The sequence below is a fragment of the Sebastes fasciatus genome, chromosome 12, assembly GCF_043250625.1.
Source record: "Sebastes fasciatus isolate fSebFas1 chromosome 12, fSebFas1.pri, whole genome shotgun sequence".
Taxonomy (NCBI): domain Eukaryota; kingdom Metazoa; phylum Chordata; class Actinopteri; order Perciformes; family Sebastidae; genus Sebastes; species Sebastes fasciatus.
The window spans coordinates 18,801,445-18,827,533 of NC_133806.1; the positions used below are offsets into that span (position 1 = coordinate 18,801,445).

The 26,089-nt window shown below is 41.1% G+C and overlaps 1 protein-coding gene across 13 annotated transcripts in view; it reads left to right on the forward strand.

The window, feature by feature from the left end:
• The window catches only part of kif13a (kinesin family member 13A), a 46,787-nt gene that overhangs the window by 3,299 nt on the left and 17,399 nt on the right, over positions 1 to 26,089 (forward strand). For all 13 annotated transcript variants that reach the window (XM_074653845.1, XM_074653846.1, XM_074653855.1 and 10 more), the window contains exons 3-16: positions 11,620 to 11,632; positions 14,713 to 14,773; positions 15,611 to 15,703; positions 17,649 to 17,829; positions 20,765 to 20,852; positions 21,394 to 21,528; positions 21,656 to 21,768; positions 21,855 to 21,966; positions 22,820 to 23,032; positions 23,113 to 23,223; positions 23,319 to 23,453; positions 24,521 to 24,651; positions 24,927 to 25,013; positions 25,571 to 25,746. In XM_074653845.1, the coding sequence (XP_074509946.1) occupies positions 11,620 to 11,632; positions 14,713 to 14,773; positions 15,611 to 15,703; positions 17,649 to 17,829; positions 20,765 to 20,852; positions 21,394 to 21,528; positions 21,656 to 21,768; positions 21,855 to 21,966; positions 22,820 to 23,032; positions 23,113 to 23,223; positions 23,319 to 23,453; positions 24,521 to 24,651; positions 24,927 to 25,013; positions 25,571 to 25,746 (1,649 nt within the window). The remainder of the gene's footprint in view (positions 1 to 11,619; positions 11,633 to 14,712; positions 14,774 to 15,610; positions 15,704 to 17,648; positions 17,830 to 20,764; positions 20,853 to 21,393; positions 21,529 to 21,655; positions 21,769 to 21,854; positions 21,967 to 22,819; positions 23,033 to 23,112; positions 23,224 to 23,318; positions 23,454 to 24,520; positions 24,652 to 24,926; positions 25,014 to 25,570; positions 25,747 to 26,089) is intronic.

Here is a 26,089-nt window from a genome sequence, read left to right on the forward strand (position 1 = left end):
TTGCAAGCTGGCGTCGCCACGGTTTTGCATCGGCGGCTTCTACTAACCAGTCAAGCCAGTAACTGATCCAGTGGGTTGCTGGCCTCGGTGTGCTAGTTTCTAGCCTCGGATGCTAATGACCAGCTAGGCCATTAATTGATCCAGTGGGTTGCTTGGTTAGACGCACGAGTTACCACCTTGGGTCGAATGGTTAGTCAGCTTCTCATTTCCCACCGCCGGCCTCTCATTTACCAGTGTCGACTCATCATCGGCCAGATCGGTAAGCTGGCTTTGGCAAGGATATCCTCCAGCGACTTCTCCGTAGTCTTAACTTTGTCCGTGTGCCCATATTCTACTGCTACCTGTTGCTATGTTTTTGTGTGAGACACAAACACATTTCCCATTCAGGGGAAGTTTCCATATCTGATTTAGATGTCGTATCAGTCTGAATTGTTTTCAACTGCTGCTGGATTCAGTTTCACTCCAACTGGTTTTTAACCAAGGTCATTTTTTAATCTGCCAAAGCTATTTTTCAAAATTAAGCAATTTTATCAATTTGTAATTCTTAAGGTAGTACAGTACATTCTGTAGCTGTAGAGGGACTTCAGTTCAGTTTGGTCTTATTATGTCTCATTTCTTTTCTATAGTGTAGTCCAGGCATATAATTACTTGTTAACATTGCAGTGCTATGTGTGTGTGTGTGTGTGTGTTTTGGGTCTCTGTGTTTAGGCTGCCATGGTTTTCTTAAACCATATAATTTTCCTCTCGGCTTGTGGAGCCGCAGAAGGGGATACCCTGATCACGAAGTTTGCCTTGTTTAAGACACCTGTTCCTGTGTGTCAGATTTAGTGGGTATTAACACACCAAATATGGCTGCAGGGCCAAGATCATGGGAACTTTTTCTCTCTCATGGGAATGCGCAGGCACAGCCTCAAAGAGGAGACGGCAGTAATAGATGTTTTTATGTTATTTCTTAGGCTGTAGATTTTGAAAGACAAGATTGAACAATGGAAAAAAATACATGACATTGTTAGGATTTCTTTAGTTTTTGTCCCAATAGTTTTGCTCAATACCTAAAAACACTAACCTCAGTCTAATGAGATGCAGAAATTAAGTCTCTCGTGGATGAACGTGGATCCACTTTCATGTTGGATAATCAGTTAGACATTGAAAACGTTCCAAATTGTGTCTGAATTTTAATCAGGTTTTTGCAGAGACCACACAGCGCCACGAAAATATGCAAGTCGCCTAAAGAATTTGAAGAAATATAAGGGATTTCCTTTGATGGTTAAGCCTCATTCTTTGCACCGCCCGAGCATTATAGCAACACTCGTGACCCGCAGCCCCCTCTCCTATTTCCCTGAGAAATGAACAATAATCCCAGTGGTGGGCGAATGAAACATGGATTGTGACTCCAGGGCGACAGGTTAAGTTTCCCTAGTTTAATCTTTCATCTGCCTGTTGAGTTGGCACGAATGTCATATTTGAAATGGGAGTCTGGGAGAGTAGTTTTGTTTTCACGCGCCAGTCTGCTCTCTTTGGGCTTTAGACACAATGAAGGTGGGGGTGGAGAGGCAGAGAAATACCTGAGGCTGCTGTCTGCAGAGGGATTGAGTGGTGGAGCATCATGACAAGAAAATACCCTTCGCCTCACACAATGGGGCCGTATTACATCTATCATGCCCCAGCATGTCCATCAACATGCAACAATTGAATAGAAGGCCATCAAGTCTTGGAAAGGCCTCTTTATGTAAACCCACCCTTTTTCCACATATTTCAGTCTAAATACACAGAGTTGTGTTAAAAGCCAAAAGCTAACCACAACTAACTTTTTAGAGAGACAGACGGGAGTCTGGTTTACGTCAGAGAGAGGTCTTTCATTTTCCTTTCATTGTAGCTAACTAAAACATTTTAAAACTATGTGGATGTCTCTTTGTTGGGATCAAAATGTGTTTTCTTGTCTGCCATGCTACTGTAGCTCTGCATTCCAGCATTTCAAGATGATCAGTGGAAGTATGTCTTTATCTGATAATGTCCGTAACCAAGCTTGTAATTTCTGCTCTAATCTCTTCCTTATCACTAATATTTACAAGAGCGCAATTGGGTTGGTTTCCACTTGACTGAGCTGTCTCGCTTACTAGGATAGTGTAATCTGAATAGGATGTTGCTACTTGTACTGTGCTTCCTGAACTTTAAATTATCTTGTGCTAATATTTTTTGTATGTTCAGTGTGGTTAGATCCTCAATTTCTTTTTTTTATCACAGGCTTAAAGGTAAAACAAAAAGTTAGTTAAAATGCTGCTGTTTAAAGGGACAGTGTGTAGGATTTAGTGGTGTCTAGTGGTGTGGTTGCAGATTGCAAACACACCAGTAGAGTACACCTACGCTCATTCCTCCGTTTCCAAAGCTGTAGTAACGTGAGCCGCCAAGTCCAAAACGGTGGTAACGCAGTGGTATCTTTCAGGACCTTCACCTCGCCGCAATGGAAGTCAGACGGCGGCTGACGGTACAACGGTTTTACACTCTGCGGCTCACGTTAGTGCAGTTTCACAAGCGTGTAGCCCTTTAAAAGCAACCTTTTAAATGACATAGTTTGACATTTTGGGAAATGCGCTCATTTGCTTTTTTTCCAGACAATTAGATGAGAAGATACATATCGTTCTCATGCTTAGGATCCATTTCAATCTTCTCTTGTAACTTGCCAGAAACAAAATAAGCCTATTTGCCAAAATGTTATTACTCTTCCTATAAATTTGCTTGTTCTCTGCTCTACAGTCTGTCAATGGTTACTGCCAGAGACCAACTCAATGTGGTCAACATGTGTTTTGTTAAGGCCTTTACAGATAGCCTCTAATGCTGTCCGCCTGTTTGCTAACCCTGATGATACACAGATGTCACATCTGTTAAATAAAGGTGTTGAGTAGACATGACAAGTTTTGGAGGTTGGTCACATTTCCTATCAGGTCACATTTGACCAAGTGTCATCATGCTTTCCAAAACAAGCCTTTACTGAGTGACAATGCTGCCTTGTCTAATGGCTTGCCCTCGGGAATGTTCCCTTTTGTCTTTCCATTTTGCTCCGTATGTGCCAATAATCAACCTTTCCATTCAGTAAGAGGATGTCCTCAGAGTTAGTTGGCCTAAAATCATCCCAACTCTTCTATGTAAGGCTTTATTCATGCGTGCTATTAGGAGAAAGTGTTGTGTGGCGCAGATAAAACGATCGTATTCCTCCGAGGACCTTCCCCTGTTTGTTTAGAGGGTGGAACATTGTTTACATCTTGATCAGGGATTGAGAAAAGATGGCGCCCTCCCTCTTTGTCAAGTCTGTGTCTCATTAATCTCAGATGTGGCCGCTCGTTCTGAGGGCATGCCTATGTGAAAATTCACTCTCCGACATTTCTTCCATAACAATTCTGGTTTTCCGGCTTCTTGCATGATTGTCTCAGATGAGGCCTTTTTGAAGTTTCGTAGCCGGCTTGTTGCGTGTTTACATGGTGGGATAGGTTTATTGTGGACTCACTTTCAGTCTCAGTCAGGGGAAGTGGAGCCAGACAACATTAACAAAAGAGTTTTTAACTCTCTCGCTTTGTCTGGACAGAAATACTCAACTCATTAAACTTCATTATGTTCAAGCACTCTAAACATCTATTTGGCATATTTCTCTTTGTAATTTTGTGATATGTTTTCCACTTCATGAGCATGCGTACTCTCGCTTTTGTTGTCTGTTGTCCTCATGGCACATGCATTCAGATAAGTGACATCTATAGCAAGCAGACCGCGTCAAAGGAGGTGTGTCCTGGTAGTAAATATGTCACTTTATTTCCTCCGAGGAGGAAGCCTTTCCATATTGAACAAATTGATGAACTTCACTTCTTTCTGGCTTGTTTGTTGCCTTTGAAACTAACCAGATTTAAGGCTTTAGAGCAAAATGTGCTCAGTATCCCTCTCTGTGTTTTAGCATACAGCCGCGTGCTGCTGACCCAGCTTGTCACAGTGGTGTCAGAAATGCCGGAGGAGACTAAATTAGATCCTGCCTCTGCATCATTTGTCGTGTTGTTAACATTTGTTATGGAAACTTCGAAAGTCCCACACAGAAGTATGAGCATCATGTGCGCCGCTGATGACGGCGCTGTTCATTAAGGCTGTTTTTGAGATCCTGAGCTTGGCTTTCATGTTGGAACTTTGACTCATGAGGCTGGTAGGCTGTCTCGCCTCCATGTTTACCACTGTTGCTCAGCGACAGCAGTTGCCAAGTTACAGAAACGTTGTGGAGTTATGCTGATGACCTAATGAGTGATATCCCCCAGCCACCCCAAATATTTTCATAGGAAGCTAATTTTAGCATTTAGAACAATGAACCATGGACACGTTTGTTTCATAAATGCTCAACTAGCCAGGAACAGTGGTGGAATGTAACAAAGTACGTTTACTCAGGTACTCTACTGATGTATCATTTTGAGGTACTTGTATTTTATGTGGGTATTTCCATTTTTTTCTACCGTATACTTCTACTCCACTGCATTTGTCTGACAGGTGTAGTTATTTAAGCTTTTAGAATACAACACATGCTTTGAAGCCTCTCAAGCTGGGACCCCTTACGGTACAAAAAGCTGTGTCTACTTTGTTGTCACATTTCGGGTGTTAACTGAGTTGTTATCTGTTCCAGCGAAGAGACTTTTCCCCTCTAAACTTCTCACATGGTTTCATTTAAATACCTCTTCAAATGATCCATTAATTCTCCGAAAAGCAAAATGAAAAGTTCAAAAAACGAAAACAGATTTGTGAGATTTGTTTTTTTCTTCTTTCATCTCCAATAATCATCTCACAACCCATCAGATGTATCTTGTGAGCCTTTGCATGAAACTATCAAACTGTATATAAAGTAGTTAAAACTAGCTCCAGCTACAAAATAAAATAAAATAAAATAAAATCATGCTTCAGTATTAATATGTAATTCATTATGACATAAAAGTCACAAAGGCCTATTTTCTGCAAAACACTTTTATTTTAAATTAGATTAGATTGATTTATTTCGAACTTGTAAGAAAACTCAACAAGAATAACCAATAAAATGAACAGTAAACATATACAGAAAATTCTAAATGTTATGTTATAGCAAACCTATCGAGGAGTCAGAGGTCTTTAGTGGCAGAGTTAAGAACAGGAATCCTTCCTCTGGCCCTTAAAGTCGGTATATTTAAAAACATCCAGGAGGACAACAGGTTGTTTTAATGCTTATAAGTTGGCTACTTTTGTTTCTTAAGCTTAGAAAAAACTGTTTCTGCCTTTGTCTTTTCTTTATTTTCTAAATAATGGTGTCTTGGAAGCCCGTTTGGGCCGGGCACATTATTTATGCATTACATAATAATAATCAAATCAATTGAAATCTAAATAATCTAAATAAATTTGTTCGCAAAGGAGTAGGCAGAAGTAAACAATTATAAGGTCCTACCCCTTTCTATAACTTAGATAACTTAAATAATGAACTGAATGTTTATCACATAAGTATGCACCTAAATAGTCATCAAAATGAAATGATAATAATAAAAAACAACATCAACAACGAGCGTCACAGTCCTGAGAGAGACAAGGCCTCTTCTTCAAAAATACCTCTTAAAAACATTTTTCTTTTAAATATATTTTCTTAAATTGATTCATATTTGTACTTTGATTAATTTCTTCATCTAAACCATTCCATAAATTTACCTCACACATTGATATACACTTGCTCTTCCTAGTAGTATAAACACAATGTTTGATTTTAAATGCAGGACTTTTACTTGTAATGGAGTATTTTTACATTGTGGTATTGTTACTTTTACTTAAGTAAAGGATTTGAATACTTCTTTCGGCACTGGCCAACACGTTGCATACTAACAGTGAATGGATTATGTTACATGATAAATCTGAAGAAGCTCCAGAAAATGTTTTATGTGGCGGAAGTCAGAGTTAGCTGTCTCAGTAGCTTGGATCAATCCTGCAGGTCTGTTTCTGTCATCAACCATCCAACTTCCTTTAGTGCTGTTTTTTTAATACTGCTGAATGTCCTGTATGCAAACCTCTGACTTCAACCACTTGTCATGTTTGCTTTTGGATCACTCATGATAATAAAATTGATCTTACATTAGGCCGTATGCTTCCTTGGAATCAACTCGAGTGTAATTGGTCAGACAAGAGACCCACCCTCTCTTACTGTAACTAACTGCTTGGCATTTTCCTGTCTGTCTGTGCAGGAGGGTGACCTCTGCTTTGAGTGGGTGGGAACCGGCGTGTTCAGTTCTAAACATACCGGAGGACCATCTGAAATGTTAGACTGACGCCTGTGAGAGCACAGTGCGCTGTAACCCAACACTTTCACACACACACACACACACACACACACACACACACACACACACACACACACACACACACACACACACACACACACACACACACACACACACACACACACAGAGAGAGCTCTGAACGTTGTGTTTGGCTCTGGAGATTGTGTGTGGAAAGCCAAACAGGGGAAACTCATATGTGCGGTTAAATGGAGGTTAAAAGGGCTGGGGGAGCCATAGCTTCAGCAACAGACAGATCGAGAAGAGGAATTTGAATCTGTGGGGGGGTATGCCAGCAAAAAGCTATGTTTGTGTGTGTGCGTGCACAGGGCAGATGAGTGTTGTGAATGTCATCTCAATGGGGGGTGAACCTCATCCATGTGACTTACATATTCCATTTGTGCAGACGGATTATATCATCAGAAACTCTTGCAAAGCCTGCTCAATCACGCTGATGAATCTGACAGTAATATCCTAATGGGGGGGCTACAACATGTGCGTTTCTAGATTTTGATTTTGATTTTTTCTATATGATTTGAGACTCATTTTCTTGGCAGTCAAACCCGGATTTCAGAAGATAACATCACTTACATTTATTTATTTATTTGACAGTGCAACCGATGCAAGGTATAGAGGACTTCTAGTCGTAGCTAATTTGCAGACCTTGTCCCTGGTTAGGCTTGAGAAAAAAATAAAAAATACATACAATCGCATTATACAACATCATACATTACAATCAATTCACATATGTATGTTCCCAATCAATAATCAGTGATCACAAGTTTAGTTTAGTTTCACCTTTTCACGTTTTTATTTTAAAAAATGACTGACCGAAGGTTGTTTTGCGCTGTGCCACTCTGCAGTTACCATTTGTTGATCCCCTTGTGGCTATTCTATTGGTATTCATTTTTGTGACATACGGACAAAGTGCAGCTGGAGCGAGATTGTTCGCACATTTAAAAATCAATTTGATAAAAGAAAACGTAACTATCAAAACTGAGCATCTTTTCTGGTGGCTCATTTGAACCAGTCTGCTCTAGATCTGTCAGTTGGAGGGGTATTAAGGGATGTCAGATTAAATTTAATGATACATTAAAAATGTGAAATATCTATTTGTCTGATACCTCTGTGAGCGTGGGCATGTCATTAGTTTTTAAGGGTAGCTGCTTCAGTAGGTGGATGATACAGTAGAGTAATCTGGTGTGTTGCCTACTGGGCTAGAAGAGCGCAGTTTTCGGTGGCATAATAACCCAGTGGCCTTAATCCTGCTCCATAACCATGGGGGGGATTTCCACTGCTGCTCTCCTACTCTCCAAAATGTCCTTTTGGGTACCAGCATACATGTGTCTGAGCTGCAAGGCACAGAAAGATGCCATGTTTTCACCAGTCATGTGTGATCTGAGTGAATCTGACCCCCAGCAGTGAATTTAAAAGCAATCACAGTCTGAGTCTGAGGAGGTATCTCTTACTAAAAGTGATAAGACATAAGGATTTTGTAAAGAAGATTCAATTCAATTCAATTCAATTTATTTTATTATTATTCATTTTATATAGCGTCAAATCATAACAGACGTTATCTCGAGACGCTTTTTATATAGAGCAGGTCTAGACCGTACCCCAGTAATAGCACAGCAGCTGTAATAACTAATACAAATAGGACTAATAACAAAAATCAACTGCAGTGGATGTAAAAGAGTGATAATATACTATCGGAATTAATATCATTGGGTTGTCCTCAGATGGGCTTTCCAGCGGCAAAATCAAAATGTGCTCCTTTAATCTGTCTGTAGGAGGATCAGTGCAGAGTGTTGAGAATCATAGTAGCGTAAGAGGCCAATGCCCACCCTCCGCCAAGTTAAAATCATTCATGGGTGCCTTGGCATCAGGTAGCTGGAGGCGTGGGAGCCTGAGCGTGCTCTTGATGACACACATGCAGAACCAGCCCCGAATGGGACTTTTAGACTTCGGCCATACCCCGCTGGGTCTGCAGTGTCTGCCTGCATCTGCCTCTGAGGGGGGACGAATCTGATGTTATCTGGCACTTCTGTGCCATACAGCACACACAGTGTGTGTGTCACACACTTGGCCAACCACAATACAGCCTTTAATAAGCCCTCGAGTCATGACTTGGCATGCATGCTGATTATTAAGCAAATGGCCCGCGGGCTTCATGCATGAATCACTCGGAGCTGCGCTGTACAGCATTTGTGACCGAGGTGCTGCTGGTAGCATTTCTAAACTGGTGTATTAAGATATTGTAATTAGGAATCAATTAATCATGTGTAATCATTGTGTATTGCATTGCAAATTTGTTCTCAATCAATTTGTTTCAGTCATTTGTCTGTGGTTCCAGTGTTTTAACTGCGCAGATTTGTGGCTTTTCTTTGTCATATATCATAATAACTGAATATCTCTGGGTTTTAGAGAGCTGCTTGGACAAAATCAAGCACTTTGAATACATCACCTTCGGCTCTGGGAAATTATGGCAGCAGTTTTTCCACTATTTTTGTGATTTTTTTATAGAAAACAGTTATTAATTGAGAAGTTAATTGACAGATTAATCGATTATGAAAATAATTGTTAGTTGCAGTGCTAAATGATTTCAATCCAAATTAATATTAGAGTATTGCCACATTGCCGGTATTGAATCATTTTATTTCACATGCAACACCCACTGCATTCAACATAGTTATGGTATTGATAGAAAGGCAGTTTTCAAATGAGCACACAGTCTCAATTAATAATCTCGACCATAATACCTACCTTTTTTCGACCAAATGTAGGACATAGCTTTCATGTTTTTTACAAGCAAGGTACAAAATATCTAAAAAGGACACGGATTTCTGAGATTAAAGAGATTATGTCCAGAGCAGAGTGGGAGAACTGGAGCCTCGTGTACTTTAACTTATTGAGGGGGAGGTCTTAATGTCGTGATAGGTGGGGGGGGGGGAGGTAAAGACAGGCACTATAACATGAAAACAAGAATGACATGAAGTCAATTTTTGGAATTAAATGCATTTCCTATGAGACTTTGTGAGGAAATAGTAGCTCTATGAAATCCTAAATATAGCCAGATCGAAACAGTCCCCCCCATTGTGTTGTTCAGCATACCCGGCATACCATAATACTACACATACAGTATATGACACAATGAGCAAGAGCAGGCAAACCACTGCAGCAGCTCTGCTTCAGTAGAGATAGTTTCCTCTGCTAAAGAGTCTAGACTGAACACATTCCATAACTGCATGTCTTTTGTCTCCATATTTAATGTGTGTGTGTCTCTCTTTCCGGTCTTGTGTCTGTTGTCCTTTTGTCCTCCGTAGGGATTCATCTGTTCTCTGTCTTTGTCCATTTGCTGCTGTCTCTTTATTTGTTGTCATAACTCTCTCACGTGTTTCTTTCATCTTTGACGTCTTCACTTTGTAGCACTGCCATGTGAAGATTTTTGTTTTTACCTTCTAAGTTAGCGTGCATGTGGACCTGGTCAGTGGTCCTTGATCACACCTCCTAGTCTGCCCATAGGAAGTCTTAGATGTGTGCTCCCTGCTGTCTCATGCTGACGTCCCCTCTCTGCTCTGCAGTGTGGAGGGCCCGACTAGAGGACGGGGCCCTGCTGCAGTCGTCTGCTCTGATTGAAACCCAGTCACAGTGGTTGTCAGTGGCCCAGATTCAGATTGAGGTTATGAACCCAAACGAGGCCCTCTTCCTTTCACTCCTCTTCCCACTCTCTCTCTTTCTGTCCCTCATCACAATAACCACATTTAACGGCTTGGGTATAGTATTTTCTAGGGCTGGGGCGATACACCTATCTCCTGATTGGATACTATCACGATACTTGGGTGACGATTCGATATGTGTTGCGATTTTTAAGTATTGCGATTCGATATTACGATTTCTTGCGATTTTTGTTAACTGTACTAGACCATGGGGAAGACAATAAAGACATTCCCCTCAAAAAATTAGTGGTATTTTCTATTTAATTTACAAAGGACATGTAACATTTTATGCTGAATATAATCCAATCAATCTTATTTCCATATTTTGTCTATACATTTCTCTTTGTTAACACCTTATTTTGAAAACTGGACGTAGTCACACGTGTATACTTCCGCTAACCTTGCCGTCAGCTCCGTTCTCTTTATACATCCATTGTCAGCTCCATCGGGGCGGTAACTTCCCTCTGCCTCCACATAGACTCAAATGAAGCAAATATATCGATTCTGGCATTAAAAAATTGATTTCAAAATCGTAAAAAAAAAAAAAAATCACGATACATTGGTGAATCAATTTTTTTTCCTACCCCTAGTATTTTCTATTTGTTCACAATTCATACCTTTTTAATACTTAACATGGAAATAAAAGTGCAGAACAGTATTTTCCGTGGGCCTTCGTTGTGCAGCTCTCCAGGCCTGCTATTGTTAGTGACTCAGCTCTGTTTGTGTGGTGCAGTGTTTCAGTCTTGCTCTGTATTAGTTGCTGTGTGAAGGTGATGCCCACCTCTGTCTCTGTGCCAGGAGACGCCTGCAGGAGGGATCTGCTGACTCCTGAAGGACAGGACTGTGGCAGATGTAGAAGCACTGGGGTGGTGTATATGTTGCACTGCATTATACTGCAACATGCATGTGCAAAACATAACAATTTCCCAGCCATATATTATAATGGCTGTAACATTTGTTTGGAGCTGTTATAGTTTTCCAGCTTTGGGGAATTCCCTCTCCAGTTAAGAGAATAATCCTACATAACTGAGTGCCATATATATTACTCTTTTGTCCTTGGTTCCGGCAGCTGCTTATGCTGAGTGCAGCTTCCCCAACCTGGCCTCTCTGTTAAGTCCACAGGCATAAGAGCTATTTACTCAACAGAGTCAGTGGGACATTGAATCCTAAATCTCTTCCCTTCCTCACGCTCCACTGGCCCAATTATGAGCCCAATCACAGCAGCACCTACCACCAGGAAACTGCCACTGTGTGCAAGTGAATGAATGAGTAAATAAATGAGGGAAAGAGTGAATGAAGAAGTCACACCAGGAATTTGAGAAATGTATAAAGTTAGAAAGGAGTCTGAGGTTTCATAAAAAAAAGTTGTTTTGGTTTCAATGCGCATATTTCAGTTCAGAAAAAGCTGTTTGTGTCAACACAATTGGAGGTTTCCTACTGTGAGAAGAGCAGCTGCATCTTTCTGAGCGTGAACATGTTCTGACTGTTAAATTTGATCAATGCTAACATATTATTTCTTCTCTCTGTGTCTTTTCTTTTCTGGTTCACCCGTGGGTTTCTACTCTTTATGCTGGATGGCCCCTCTCATTCAACAGGAAACAATCTAAGGTATGTAAGTTTCATCTGTTTATGTTGCTACAAAAAGAAAAACTGGCCAGCATGAACAGAGCTGACGTGCAGTGTCAGCAGGAACAGTCATCTGTAGTGACTTCTCACTGACTGAAATCATCCAGAAGCAGGATGCTGCGCAGGCAACACTTTTCCCCTGAGGGGATGAGAAGCATCCTGCACAGGTCGATCTACAGTTGTAGCGTTGGTTTCTCTGGACGTGATTGGGAGTGTTTTAGTAGTTTGGTAGGTCAGCAGGAGCCGGATAGATGTCCGTGTGAATGTGTCAGCGCTCTAAGATCTCGTGAACACCCACAAAGGCTCTACAATGAGAGAGGGATGAGCGCGGACACTGGGGCAGTGTGTGTGCGCATTCAAAGCTGCATTGTTGGAGTGCACCCCCACTTCCCCCCTTGACAACACGCTGGTGACTAGCTCAGAGATGTTTCACACACCAGGGACGGGCTTTGTGCTCAGTGCACTCGGCCGCTGACTGGACCGGGGGAGCGTTAGCGCGGGCCAGAGGCGTGCACGGTCTCTGGGGCCCGTGAACCTGAGTTACCCTGTAATACCCTTCAGCTAGACGAGCACGTGGCTGTCTGCTTAGTTATAGCGGCACTCAAATTAGTCTCTCTGCATTCTAAAAGGGTGAACCGAGGTTGCAGTCCAATCACGTTCGACCAGTTTTCATCCCAGAAATGACAAACGGGGCATTGTGCTTCTCAGCTTCATCATTATTTGTGCTGCTGATTAATAGTAATTGTCCAGTCATGAACAATTTGTTGCACAGACACACCCTCAGGCCGAACGGAGACAGACCAGAGCAGATTGAAGCCCTATTTACCAAACCAGCCCTAATTGAGAATGATGGCACTTTTGTTCCTTTGAATGGCACCCACTCACTTGTCTGAAGTCACAAGAGGAGGTCTTGCTTTCAAAGCATTCAGTGATCTCAGTGCTTCCCATGCTGACTGTGCAACCAGTGGTTCCCTGGCCAATAGTCCTTATTATGATTAGAAGGGAGTTCAATTATTTGGGGTATTTGTGTAGGGGAAAGCGCTTTGGCAGAGCCGCAGCAGTGCACTGAAAGCCAGGAGTAGTATCAGGCAGCAGTGTTGTGCTGGTACTGCAGGATGATGACAGTGTTTCTGCATCTCGGAAAGGAATCTTTATAAAACGAAGTGGCTGAGCTGGGATCAAATTAGAGCTGTCAATCAATTCAAATATTCAATCGTGATCAATTGCAAATTAATCTCACATTTTTTATCTGTTCAAAATGTATCTTAAAGGGAGATTTGTCAAGTATTTAATACTCTTATCAACATGGGAGTGGGCAAATATGGTGCTTTACGCAAATGTATGTATATATTTATTATTGGAAATCACTTAATAACACACAACAATGACAAATATTGTCCAGAAACCCTCACAGGTACTGCATTTAACATAAAAAATATGCTCAAATCATAACATGGCAAACTGCAGCCCAACAGGCAACAACAGCTGTCAGTGTGTCAGTGTGCTGACTTGACTATGACTTGCCCCAAACTGCATGTGATTATCATAAAGTGGGCATGTCTGTAAAGGGGATACTCGTGGGTACCCATAGAACCCATTTACATTCACATATCTTGAGGTCAGAGGTCAAGGGACCCCTTTGAAAATGGCCATGCCAGTTTTTCCTCGCCAAAATTTTGCGCAAGTTTGGAGGTTTATTTAGCCTCCGTCTCGACAAGCTAATATGACATGAATGGTACCAATGGATTCATTAGGTTTTCTAGTTTCATATGATGCCATACCTTCACTCTAGCTTTAAAACTGAGCCACCTACAACCTAAAAATCGCAAGTTGCTTTAAAGAAATTAGTGGCGTTAAAACGAATTTGCGTTAACACATTATTATCACGTTAACTTTGACAGCCTTGATAAAAATATTAGTTCTATTTTTCATTTGGCTTTAATTTAACCGGTGAGAGTGAGAAATATCTTTATCAAGAGTGTCCTGGCCAAGTTAGGCAGCAATAACAGTGAATTGCAGAAAAGCAACATGAGAAAGATAACACAAAATGTGCCACAAAATCAGAATTGAATAGAAGTGTGATTATAAAATCATCAATAAACCTTCTACAATCTACAATCATGTAAAAGATTTCATCCTAGAAACAACCTAAATGGCACCTTAAAACAGCCCAAGAGTGGCCTAAAACCATAAATCAAAAAAGAGAAAGCACACAGCAATAATTTTAAATCACAAAGAGACACCACAGACACGTAATTTTAGATTTAATTGCAGAAGGTTCAAGGCAAAGGGAGGGAGCAGAAAACATTAAAGCTCTATTACCTAGTGTGGACTTTGGGAAAGTTATATATCTTCTATCAACAAGAGCTGAGTGTTTTGAACAAAATATATATGAGACATTTCTATACTAACATTGAAACTACTCAGTGGAGAAGTTTAGGATGCGTGGGGGATTTGCAGCATATACAGTAACAGGAGCTGTTCTGTGTGTGAGGAGTTAGTAGGGGTCCTTGGCAAATGAGGCCACTGCTCTTTCCCAGAGAGCATCCTCTCTGTGTGTTCTCCACCCAGAGCTCATGCAGGTGCCTGGGGGACACAACGGGGGTCTCTGCTGCTGAAGCCTGTGTTGTGAGACCCAGCGCTGAGGGCTGAGAGCCAGCCTGCACCACCGGGAACCGCTACGGCCCCGTTTCCTTGGAGACGGGGGTCACCGGGTGCTGGAATTTCTTCTGGGGAGCGCTGACCCTGATTTATGAATTCATTTAACTCCAGCCACTATGACAAAACTCGGTTCAGCTCACAGTGGATTTGTGCAGACAGTCATGGCACGGTCTTAACGAGCATTACCTCGAACAATGCTCGGTTAGACTTCACCTTACTCACTCAGACAAGCTCAGTTGTGCTGATTTACTGCAGGGTGGCATGGTACAGCACAATAAGGCTGTTTTTCTGGTACCACAGAAGACCACTACTTAAGAAAGCTCAGGTTGTGTTGTACTGTACATGCTCGGACAAGTGTGAGAAGTGTGTGTTTACGCTCTTCTGTGCTGACTCTTCTGCAGGTGTTCGCTTTTGACCACTGTTTCTGGTCCATGGATGAGTCCAACGTTCCCAAATATGCCGGTGAGTCATAAATGCTGAAACTGATCCTTCACTCATCCCCAAAGAACTCAAATCACGCCCCATGTAAAGACCTGCTGAGCTTTGTGCAGCAATAGCGCAGGGAAACTCCCTACTTGATGGAAAGCTGCTTTTGCATCATGCAAAGCAAAGCACGGTGTGGGTATATACGGTAATTTGCATTTAGGGAGAACAAGTTTGAGTCTCTGTATTGTCTCAAAACTATCATGGGGTTTTATACAATACATACTAATATACTGGACACTTTGTATTTGAAACATGTGCATTAAATTAACATTTCCTATTGTGCTTATGTAATCATCTACCATTCATTTCTCTAATGAGCACTGCACAGAAAAGGTTACAGCCACAGTTTTTGTAACATCTATATAAAAGAGGTTATTAATGCCAGTCCGAGGCAAATTTACATAATCATTGTACATATTTTCATTGTCATATCACTCCCATTTTGTGATGGAAATGTAATTCTTACATCTGCTTTGTGCTAAACCGACAAGGCAATCTGTTCGGTGAAGGGCTGCCTCAAGGGCCCGAGCCAAGGCTTTATTTAGCTTGTTAAACAGCTGTCCCATTCAGCAGGAGCACGACAGCGAGCAACACAAGAGATTTCTCTACACGGCATGGCACTTTCCACACCACCAGACAGGAATCTGCCATCTTTCATGAATTCTTCTTCTTCTTTGTTCCTTGTTGATATATTTCTCTGTGTTAATGTTACTGCACTAATTTAAGGATGCGAGCCAGACAACCAGTAGTACTTATTTATCTGAATGGTTTATCTGTTTACCTAAATCTCCATGGTGATTCTTTGTCTGAAAGGTCAAGAGGTGGTGTTCAAGTGCCTTGGAGAGGGAATACTTGAAAATGCATTCCAGGGATATAATGCCTGCATATTTGCCTATGGACAAACAGGTAACTGAAAATCCAGATGAAATCTACATTTTGTAACATTTATAAATAATGAATTGCCTCTATCAAGTTTTTAAGTATATTTGCAGATTGAGTTGTCTCCAGATGTGCATAGAAAGTTTAAAGAACAGGAAGACTTGTATTTCTAATCACACTGGTGAATCACTTAACTCATATCCTTCCTTCACCCTGGATCAAATTAGCTCCTTCATCCTACTTCCTGTCTTAGAGTAAAGAGACACAGCTACTAAAAAGTTTGGAGAGAAGAGCACAAATATTTCAGTGGCCCTCCAATCACCTGATGTATGAGAAAAAAAAGTTTTCTGCATGCTGAGAGCAGCACATTAGTCATGATGGGAACTAGAGAGGCACATGGCGTTTGATATGCCCTTTCATAGCAGTCTTAGTCTAAACAAGAACCCTTACCCGGTGTAGCTCTAGGGATGGCAATGCTGGTTGCTCAGTCTGCCATTTTGGTCCAAATATCTCAACATCTACTGCATGGATTGCCTAAAAATTATAATTTTTCATTTGTCATTCATGGTTCTCAGAGGATGGATCTCTAATGACTTTGGTCATCATCTGACTCTTACTTTGGCGCCACCATGAAGTTGACATTTTTGCTTCTAAATGAATGTCTCAACAACTATTGGACGGATTGCCATGAATTTGTGTACAGGCATTCATGGTCCCCTGAGGATGAATTATAATAACTTTGGTGATCCTTTAACTTTTTATCTAGCACCATCATCAGGTCAAAACTTTTAATTGTCCAATACTTTGCTTTGTGTCCAGATACCTGCAAAACTAATGACATTCCCATCAGCCTCAGATGAACTTTGTGTTTAGGGAAAATTAGTAAATGTTAACATGCTAAACTAAGACTGTGACCATGATAAGCATTATACCTGCTTCACATCTGCATACAGGGTTCATTTTTACTTTCCCAGTCGGGCAAGTGGGTCAGAAATCTACTTCCCCTAAGTCAAATTTTTACTTGCCCCTATGCATATTGTTTTGTTTATTAGCCGTAACAACAATGTCAAAAGTTAATTGTCATGTTTAATCTTTAAGTAAATTAATCTGGAGTTTTGCCCACATCGTCTAACGGTACTCAACTAAACTAAACTGTTTCCAGGATAGTTGAAATGCGCTTCAGCTCATAAACTTTGTCTTTACCCGCCATCATTTTCTCGTGATTGCCTGATCGGTACAGCACATATACAACTCTCAACAGAGATGAGGAGGAAGAGAGATGGCTCACTCCTTAGCTACTTCCATCATCAGCCCCGGGGGGAAAAAAACATGTTTAATTATTTTTAACCTCTTGCCCAATCAGGCAAGTGAGTTGCTAGATTTGCTAGCGTGGCATTTTATTTGCCCCGGGCAAGCGGGCAACCCTTATTATTGAGCTCTGTCATTTTAGTATTGTCATTGTGAGTTCATTAGCATGCTGAATTTAGTATTTAGCTCAAAGCGCTGCTGTATAAGTACAGCTTCACAGAACGGCTAGCATGGCAATAGACTTTTTGTATTGTTTACAACATGTAGAGAAGATCCAAACCAAATCCAATCCAAATGTATTTATAAAACACATTTAAAAACAACACAAGTTGACCAATGTGCTGTACAATTAAACATAAAAACAACACAATAAAACAGTAAGACCAGTTTAAAACCAACAGGACATTGAAATAATAAAAGTGTTAAGACCAATAGGAAAGGAAAAAGGATTTAAAAAGGCAACTCTTATGCCGAGCCAAAAGAGAGAGAGTTATGATATGATCAGGATGCCCATTTTTCTGCGGATGGGCTCAAAAATGAATTAAAAACATTTTGGAAATCGAACAGTTTGTGTGGTCATAGTAGAGTACAAATTAAGTTTCTTTAATTGAAGAGCTCTCTCTGTAGGGATACAATCATATGTGACTCTGCAATGTCCATCCAGGTTCAGGCAAGTCCTTTTCCATGATGGGGAACGGGGAGCTGCCGGGTTTAATCCCTCGACTCTGCTGCACGCTGTTTGAGAGGGTCCACAGAGAGGAGAACGAGGCCCACACTTTTAAGGTGGAGGTGTCCTACATGGAGATCTACAATGAGAAGGTCCGTGACCTGCTCGATCCCAAAGGGTGAGTCACTGATGTGTGGACTATTTCTTCAGAAAAAGCTCATGTGACCTGCATAACCTCGCTGAATTTAATGAGCTAATGCTTTGGTAATGCGTTTGACCTGTGGGTGACACAGATACCGCTGGTTAAACAGACTGTGGTGAAAGTTTCTCATAATCCTGATTCACTCCAACTCCAGCACGAGCAGTGACTTCTCCGTCAGCTCCCGCTTTGTGTTGGTTTGCATCTCTGTTTATAGCCCTGTTGTGTCTAGTAGCCTGAATGTGGGACGGCGACAGAATGATGTGAGTAGGAAGCTCAACCCAGTCATTTCCTGCAGAACAGTGGCCAGCATCGTCCTCTGACACTGCTGCATTCTTCTCCTGCGCGGTCTGATGTGGGTTGGCAGACAGACTGCAGGGGAGAGCGAGCTGTGAAAGAGTGGGTTATAGGGACATCTGTTAGTGAAGCTGGGAGCAGGAGAGCGGTCAGAGCAGCCTGTGAGCCGAGCCCCAGAGAGGGACGACAGTGGAGCGCTCTGTGTGCTGCAGATGTCTGAAGATGCAGCCAGAGCCATTTCGATGGCAACTTCCTCTCGCTTATATAACAAGCCTCACACTCTCTTGATCTTCCCGTCAATCCCGTGGTTGCATCCTCTTGTTTGTTGCAGTGGGTGGTAGATTACTAGAGTGGAAGAAGGAAACCTGGCTTCTGCTAAACTCAGTGCATCTGTAGCCACGGAGAGGGATTCAGTGACTCTTACTGATCTATAGGATTTCTCCTGAACACCTGGCAGGCAGCCAGGTGAAGATGAGTTTCAGTTTACCCACCTGCACCATCTAGTATAACACCTACCTGCCCTCAGCTTAAGTTTGTGACATTGCACAATATTTTATTCGGATCGGAAAAGTCTGTCCTAACAGAAATCGTGCATTGTCTTAAAACAGTGATTCTCAAAGACTGGGTTGGGACCCACAGATGGGCTGCAGGAGTTTATTAGGGTCACCAAATAAATTTGCGGAATTTCTTCCCTAGTCTTTTAACATTTATATTTGCATCACACCTTTGAGCCATATGAGGAAGCCTGAATGTTCGTATTGTGCTGATAATTGTAGCCTATTTATAACATTGAATCTAATATGAAAGGCTAGCGTTCATTCTGTGTTTTACTGATGAGAGGAAAAAAACGAGAGCCTGTCAACTCCATCTGAATTCATTTATTTGGTCTCATTTATAAAGTATTTAACATGTGTTTATGTTTTCAATAACATGCTTAAAAGGAAGTTGTGATTTATCAAACGTTTAAAATGGCAGTAAAAATGGTCAGGAATGTTCATTTACGCACACATTCGCTCTTCTCGTGATTTATAGAAAAGGCCTGTTATGAATTGGGTTGTGATGGTTTGTCATTTTTAAAAAGTGGGTCCCCAGAAAAATAGTTTGGGAAACATTGTCTTAAAAGATAAGTCAGGTAATATTATATATATTTTTAATGTCAACAAATACCACACCAAGACCAAACCAACAAAAAAGTACTTATAAGTATTGTCTGTGTAGTCAAAGCCTGATTTAGCTTATCCCTCCGTCCCATAGGCCTCCAACAGTGAGCCACACTGGTGTACTGGGTGACTTGTTCCTTCATTACAATGACCATGGGCACTGTAGATTATTTTTAGGGCTGCAACTAACAACTGTTTTCATTGTCGATTAATCTATTATTTTATCGATTAATCGATTAGTTGTTTGGTCTATAAAATGTCAGAAAATGGTGAAAAATGTTGATCAGCTCAAGATGACGTCCTCAAATGTCTTGTTTTGTCCACAACTCAAAGATATTCAGTTTACTGTCATAGAGGAGTAAAGAAACCAGAAAATATTCACATTTAAGAAACTGGAATCAGAGAATTTAGTCTTTTTTTTTCTTAATCGATTAATCAATTATCAAAATAGTTGGCATTTAATTTCATATTTGACAACTAATCGATTAATCGTTGCAGCTCTAATTATTTAGGGTTAGGGTTGGACTTAATCCCACACACACTGTCCTATTGCCCTGAATATACATTAGAGTGACCAAATCCACAGCTGCAAATAGTTTCCAACAAATACACTATTTACTCCTCTAACCATTTTTTAAATGAAATGTTGTGAATGAAGCATTTGTGAATGTTTTTAAAATATGTAGATCTTCTGTAGGAATCAGTGATTTTGGGACAGAGAGCGGCAGGAAGGCTGGGGAAGTGGGAGAGTATTTAGAAATGGAGTAACAGATTATTATTGTTGGTCTTTAATACGATTTGTTGACAATTAAGAATAGCCAGCCTCCTCCTTTAAGAAATTCAGAAACTTTTTACATGAATGATTTTTTTCCTGTGTCAACTTGGCATCAAATGTCTGTTAACATTTTATTGCTGTTGTAGTGCATGTTGTATAGTTAATTATTTCCATATTGCAGTAAAATGCAAACCATTCCATTTCCACAAGTAGAAAGTAACAACAAATGCAACTTTTTATAAATCCTGCCAGAGATATTTATGCTATTGAAGTTATTCTGAAATGCCATTGTTACGAATCGGAGGCTGTTTCTTATTTCCCAGAAATGAATTTTAAATGACTCTTCCAAGGGGAGGGTCAATAGGTCATGTGAGCTTCTCAAAACCCTGAAACATTAATTAAATTTTCATTAATTCTGATCAAGGACAGAAGGTCAGAGGAGAGGCTTTTAGCTTCTCTAAAGAAATAAATTGTTGAACTGCCTTAAGTGCTGAGAAGTGTTACATGAAAAGGACGTCATGAAGAGAGGAATGTCAAATCAGATGTGTATTAGAAAACCCCGTTGAAATGTTTCTTCATTCTTTATTTTCGCACATATGTCTCTAATTGGAAATAGTAATTATTCCTCCCCATTTTTCTTCTCTTTCTTTTACTCATTGTGTTGCTTTCTTTATTTTTGAAGGAGCCGACAGTCTCTGAAAGTTCGGGAACACAAAGTCCTGGGTCCTTACGTGGACGGTCTGTCTCAGCTGGCTGTGACCAACTTTGAGGTGCGTGTTTCACCTTTCTGTCATCTCGCTGCGACCAAAGGCGAAGCTGAATCCTCCCTGCATCACCAACCACAGGCCTCATATTTCACATACGCACAGACATGATTTATATCATATCCGTAGTTGTGAAGCCGCTGATTTACGTTCGGAATAACCGTTTAGTTTCACATCCTCCCAAGTGCAGAAACTATAATGATACATATTCTTGATGTGGGATGTAGTCATGGGGTTTTCTGTAGTTTATATGCCAAGCCTTGGCAGGGCCTTCCTTAATTAAGTTTAAACATCTCCACCCTGTTCCTCTGTGCTCTGCTCTGCCTGATATTAGTGAAGTGGTTTTCCCACAGCATTGACCCACTGTCTGCTGTGACCCAGCTAAATCACACACAGCCATGGGTGAATACGTCTGACTTTACTGTCATCGTAATGATCCATGTGCAAGCTTTACCTAAATCCAGTGAAATCCATTCGAAATTGTGTGCTTCTTTCAAACTTTCTTCAAATGTGTTTTCTTTTATGACCTCACTCTGTATCTTTTTAGGACATTGAGGTGTTAATGTCAGAGGGGAACAAATCTCGCACAGTTGCAGCCACCAACATGAACGAGGAGAGCAGTCGGTCACACGGCGTCTTCAGTATCATCGTCACACAAACGCTTTACGATCTACAGTCTGGGGTCAGTGTTTTCTCGCTTTTCACCCACATTCACAATGAATTGTTCCTTGACTTTTCTGAAACTAATTTGTGTTTATCCTATTTTGTCTTATCATGGGTCTGTTTGTTCATGTTGTGATGGTGAACAGAATTCAGGGGAGAAAGTGAGCAAGATGAGTCTGGTTGACCTGGCAGGAAGTGAGCGAGTGTCCAAGACTGGAGCTGCTGGAGAGAGACTCAAAGAGGGCAGCAATATTAACAAGTCGGTATATTTCTTCATATGAAAGGCCAATTAATCATTTGACAGGTTAACACTGATTGATTGATTGACTTTCTGTGTGGTTGTAGGTCTCTCACCACGTTAGGCTGTGTGATTTCTGCTCTGGCTGACCAGTCTGCAGGGAAGGGGAAGGCCAAGTTTGTGCCATACAGAGACTCAGTCCTCACCTGGCTGCTGAAGGTTCGACCCACAAATTACACATATTTATAACTGCCTTCTGTTTTAGTTGTAATAATGATATTTGGTTGTTCTAGGTGTGCTGAAATGTGACTGAAAGGTAGTCGAGGAAGATTATTCAAAGCATTTACTTAAGTAAAAGTAGTAATAACATACTATAAAAATATTAAAAATCCTGCATTCAAAATAGTAAAAACATATTATCAGCTAAATGTACTTAAAGTACCAAAAGTAAAAGTAGTCATTGTGCAAAAAAAAGGCCTATTTGATGGTGTTTTATTTGATATATTATATATGATTGAGTCCTGCTAGTGAAAAAAATCTTTTGTTACAGTGATGATATTTTTTTGTTTTCAATTTAAATCAACTTGTTTAAAAAAAAACTCTAGAAAGGAATTTGTATAGCTTGAAACAAGAAATAGGGCAGTTTGCTATACTAGAACTATGAAAGATTAAATTTTAGAAAATACTTGATTTTTACACTTTTTTAAGACAACAATGACTGAAAGGACGAAAATTACTCAATAAGCAGATTAAGTGAACTGAAATATGTGTCATATTTTACAAACTGTTCATACGGTTTGAATGTAAAGTCTTAATAAACAATAAAACAAACAAACAAACTAATACATTTGATTCACAAGAAAATTAATTAAAAGCAGTGGTAAACAGTAAAGTATAAGTAAAGTACAAGTACCTTAAATTGTAGCCGACTTAAATACTTGACTAAATGCACTTAGTTCCTTTCCGCCACTGCTGAAAGGTGACCAAATATTAGCACTTTGTTGCACATTTGTCCTTTGTCGTTGCACTCTTGGCATTTCTGCTTCCTCGCAACATGTTTTCTTGTCTTCAGGACAACCTTGGTGGCAACAGCAAGACATGCATGATAGCCACAGTGAGTCCATCGGCTGATAACTACGAGGAGACTCTGTCCACGCTGCGCTACGCCGACAGAGCCAAGAGAATCGTCAACCACGCCGTGGTGAACGAAGACCCCAACGCTCGGATCATCAGAGAGCTCAGGGAAGAGGTGGAGAAGCTCAAAGTTCAACTCTCTCAGGCCGAGGTGAGTGAGGCTCACAAATTATATGAATGAATTCATGCCGGATTGAACTGATTGATTTTTTTCCCCATTATTCCCATCAGTCATTGAAGGCTCCTGAGCTGAAGGACAAACTGCAGGAGTCTGAGAAACTCATTCAGGAGATGACTGTCACCTGGGAGGAGAAACTAAGAAAGACAGAGGAGATCGCCACTGTATGCACATCGGCCTTAAAAAGACTCCAAAACCTCACTTCTAACTCATATTTAGACGCACAGTAACTCTGTTATTATCTACTGCATGTTTACAGGAACGTCAGAAACAGCTGGAGAGCATGGGCATCTCTCTGGAAACATCAGGGATTAAAGTGGGTGACGACAAGTGTTTCCTGGTCAACCTCAATGCTGATCCTGCCCTGAACGAGCTACTGGTCTACTACCTGAAGGTAATTCAGTTTTTACTATGTGATAATGCAATACTGGCAAGATAACTACCATCGTCACGCTGCTGCCTGAAGTTTTGCCATTAGTACGTCAGGGTTTATACTTATTCATAGGATTACAAAGTCCTAGGTGGAAAAATGTTCTGTTCCCCTTTAGTTTCTACTTAAAGAGCTCTAAAAGAAGATTAATATACAACCCAAAGATGCAGACCCATTTCTTTAATGGCACCATTACTGGCACTATGCACTACTGTGTAGATTTGTAGACAATTGCATAGGTGAAGGCCATGAATCTTGTGACATGTCACCATGTTGTTCATGGCAAATGCTGTAGCTTTTTGTCTATAATAGCTGGAAGAATCACAAACACCTCGTAATGGCTGAAGTTTGTACAGAAGCCAGAAAGTTCTCTTAATACCGTCACAATTTTGGGATTAGTCGCTGCCAAAAAGCCGGTTAGTCACTTACTCATTCACTCACTGGTATTACAGCATATTGTTAACAACACAGACCAATTACCTTGGCAATATGTACCGTAGACTGAGGCCCTGGATCGCAGCACACATGGTGCAGCGATCCAGATGACGCTGTGAGAGCGGAGATGAGTCCAGGCAGAGCAGGTCTGGACTTTGCAAAAAGCACTGAAGTGGAACAAACCATCCAGCTAGTTGGACCTGTAAGAGCAGAGGCATGTGAGGAAGCAGCAGCCTGTGCGGCGTACAGAACAACAGGCCTTTGTCTGGGTTCTGCAGGCCAGCCTGGCATATCAGTGTGGAATGACTATGGTAATGTGAAATGGGTTAGTTCACCACGGGGTAGGACATCCTCTAGAAGACGGGATGTTTGTTTAACAACGCCCTCTCTGCAACGAGAGAGACACAAGTTTTTTCACACAGGCCTGATTTTACTTCGGTTTTATTCTTGAACTTGATGTTTGAAATTATTTGTTGCAAATGACTTACTGCTTGTGCAAATCAGTTCATGACCTGAAAGTTGGAACAAGATGTTGGAGTAATTATTTTCAGATCTGTCATTATAGTTTCCTTAATCTGTCCTCCACCTGTGTGTAGGAACACACGCGTGTGGGCGCAGACACGTCTCAGGACATCCAGCTCTTTGGGATCGGTATCCAGCCGGAGCACTGCGTCCTGGAGCTCTGCCCAGATGGTGATGTCACCCTGATGCCCATAGTGAACTCCAGGTGAGCTACTAAACAACTACCTCTAACATACTATACTATCTGTCTCTGTGTATCTCTCTGCTGTCTCTCTCTCCTTCATGGATGACTGGACCTCAGTGTTTCACATGACCTCACTGTACAGGAATCTATGATCTGAGCTGCTCGCTTTGATATCAGAGCCACGTCTCCCTCCCACTATAAAAGGATTGTTCCTTCTCAATTAGTTCTCCCTGTTTAAAGATGAAGATTATAATGCCATCTGACGTCTCCATTATATGAATTTCATTTCTCTACAGGACCTGTGTGAACGGAACAATGATTGATTCCTTGGTGCACCTGTGGCACGGAGATCGTATCTTATGGGGCAACAATCACTTCTTCAGGTATGAGACGTGTCGTAGTGTGGCCACATTCAAATGCTTGATGAAATTGAAGCGGTACCATTATGCTTTGTGCTTTTTCCCTTTCCTTTAGTGTGTTATGTAGTTTTTTGTGCATGTAAAAGGTTTGCAAAGTTACAAAGCCCAAAGTCCACACCAAAGGGAGTTACTCAGTGATGTCACCAAGTAACACATTTCCATAATACCTGCCTAGCGGCTAGTTTGGCACGCCCTCAAGTTAGTTAGAGTGGAGCTGGAGCGGAGTCCAAAGAGTTTGGTTCAGTTAATCAATCACAACAGAGTGGGCCAGCCGACCGATCAGAGCAGACTGGGCTTTTTGGGAGGGTGGGAGGGTGCAGGTGCTCAAACAGAGTGTTTCAGACAGAGGGTAGAAAGAGGTGCTGCAGCACTGCCGGTATGAGGAAAATACAGCATTTTTTTTAACATTAAAGCATGTAAACATGTTCTAATAGAAACCCAAAATACAAGTATGCACCTGAAAATAAGCATTAAAGGTGTTCTTTAAAACGTCACTGATTGGAAGTCCTGTCGCTCTGCAGGATTAATCTACCTAATCGAAAGCGGCGGGACCGTTTAAAGGAGCTGGAGAGAGCTTCCCCCAGAGAGAGCTTCATCGAGGCAGATGTGGAGACCGCCAGCGAGGCCTCTTCTGAGCAGGACTACAGCTATGAGTTTGCCCAGATGGAGGTCATAATGAAGACTCTGGGGAACAATGGTATGATTAGGATGATCTGCCTCCTGCAATCTACATGATCCTATCAGGCCACAGCTATATACAGTATATATTAGGTTTCTGAACCATCAGCTTGTTCCAGTACTCTGACCAAATAATAACATCTTTACTGTAAAATAATACTCTGCTCTGTTTATCTCCTTATTTTGAATATAAAAAAGCACAATTCTAGCACTAATCAGCTATATTTTCTAAGTTGATTGTTGCTACAAAATCCAAATTTTTGTACTCAGATGTAACCTTGGTGGAGCTGAACGGAGACGAACAAAAGAAAACTACCACAGCTGAGAAAAAAGTGGACATAACAATTTCCTGGTGCCCAAGT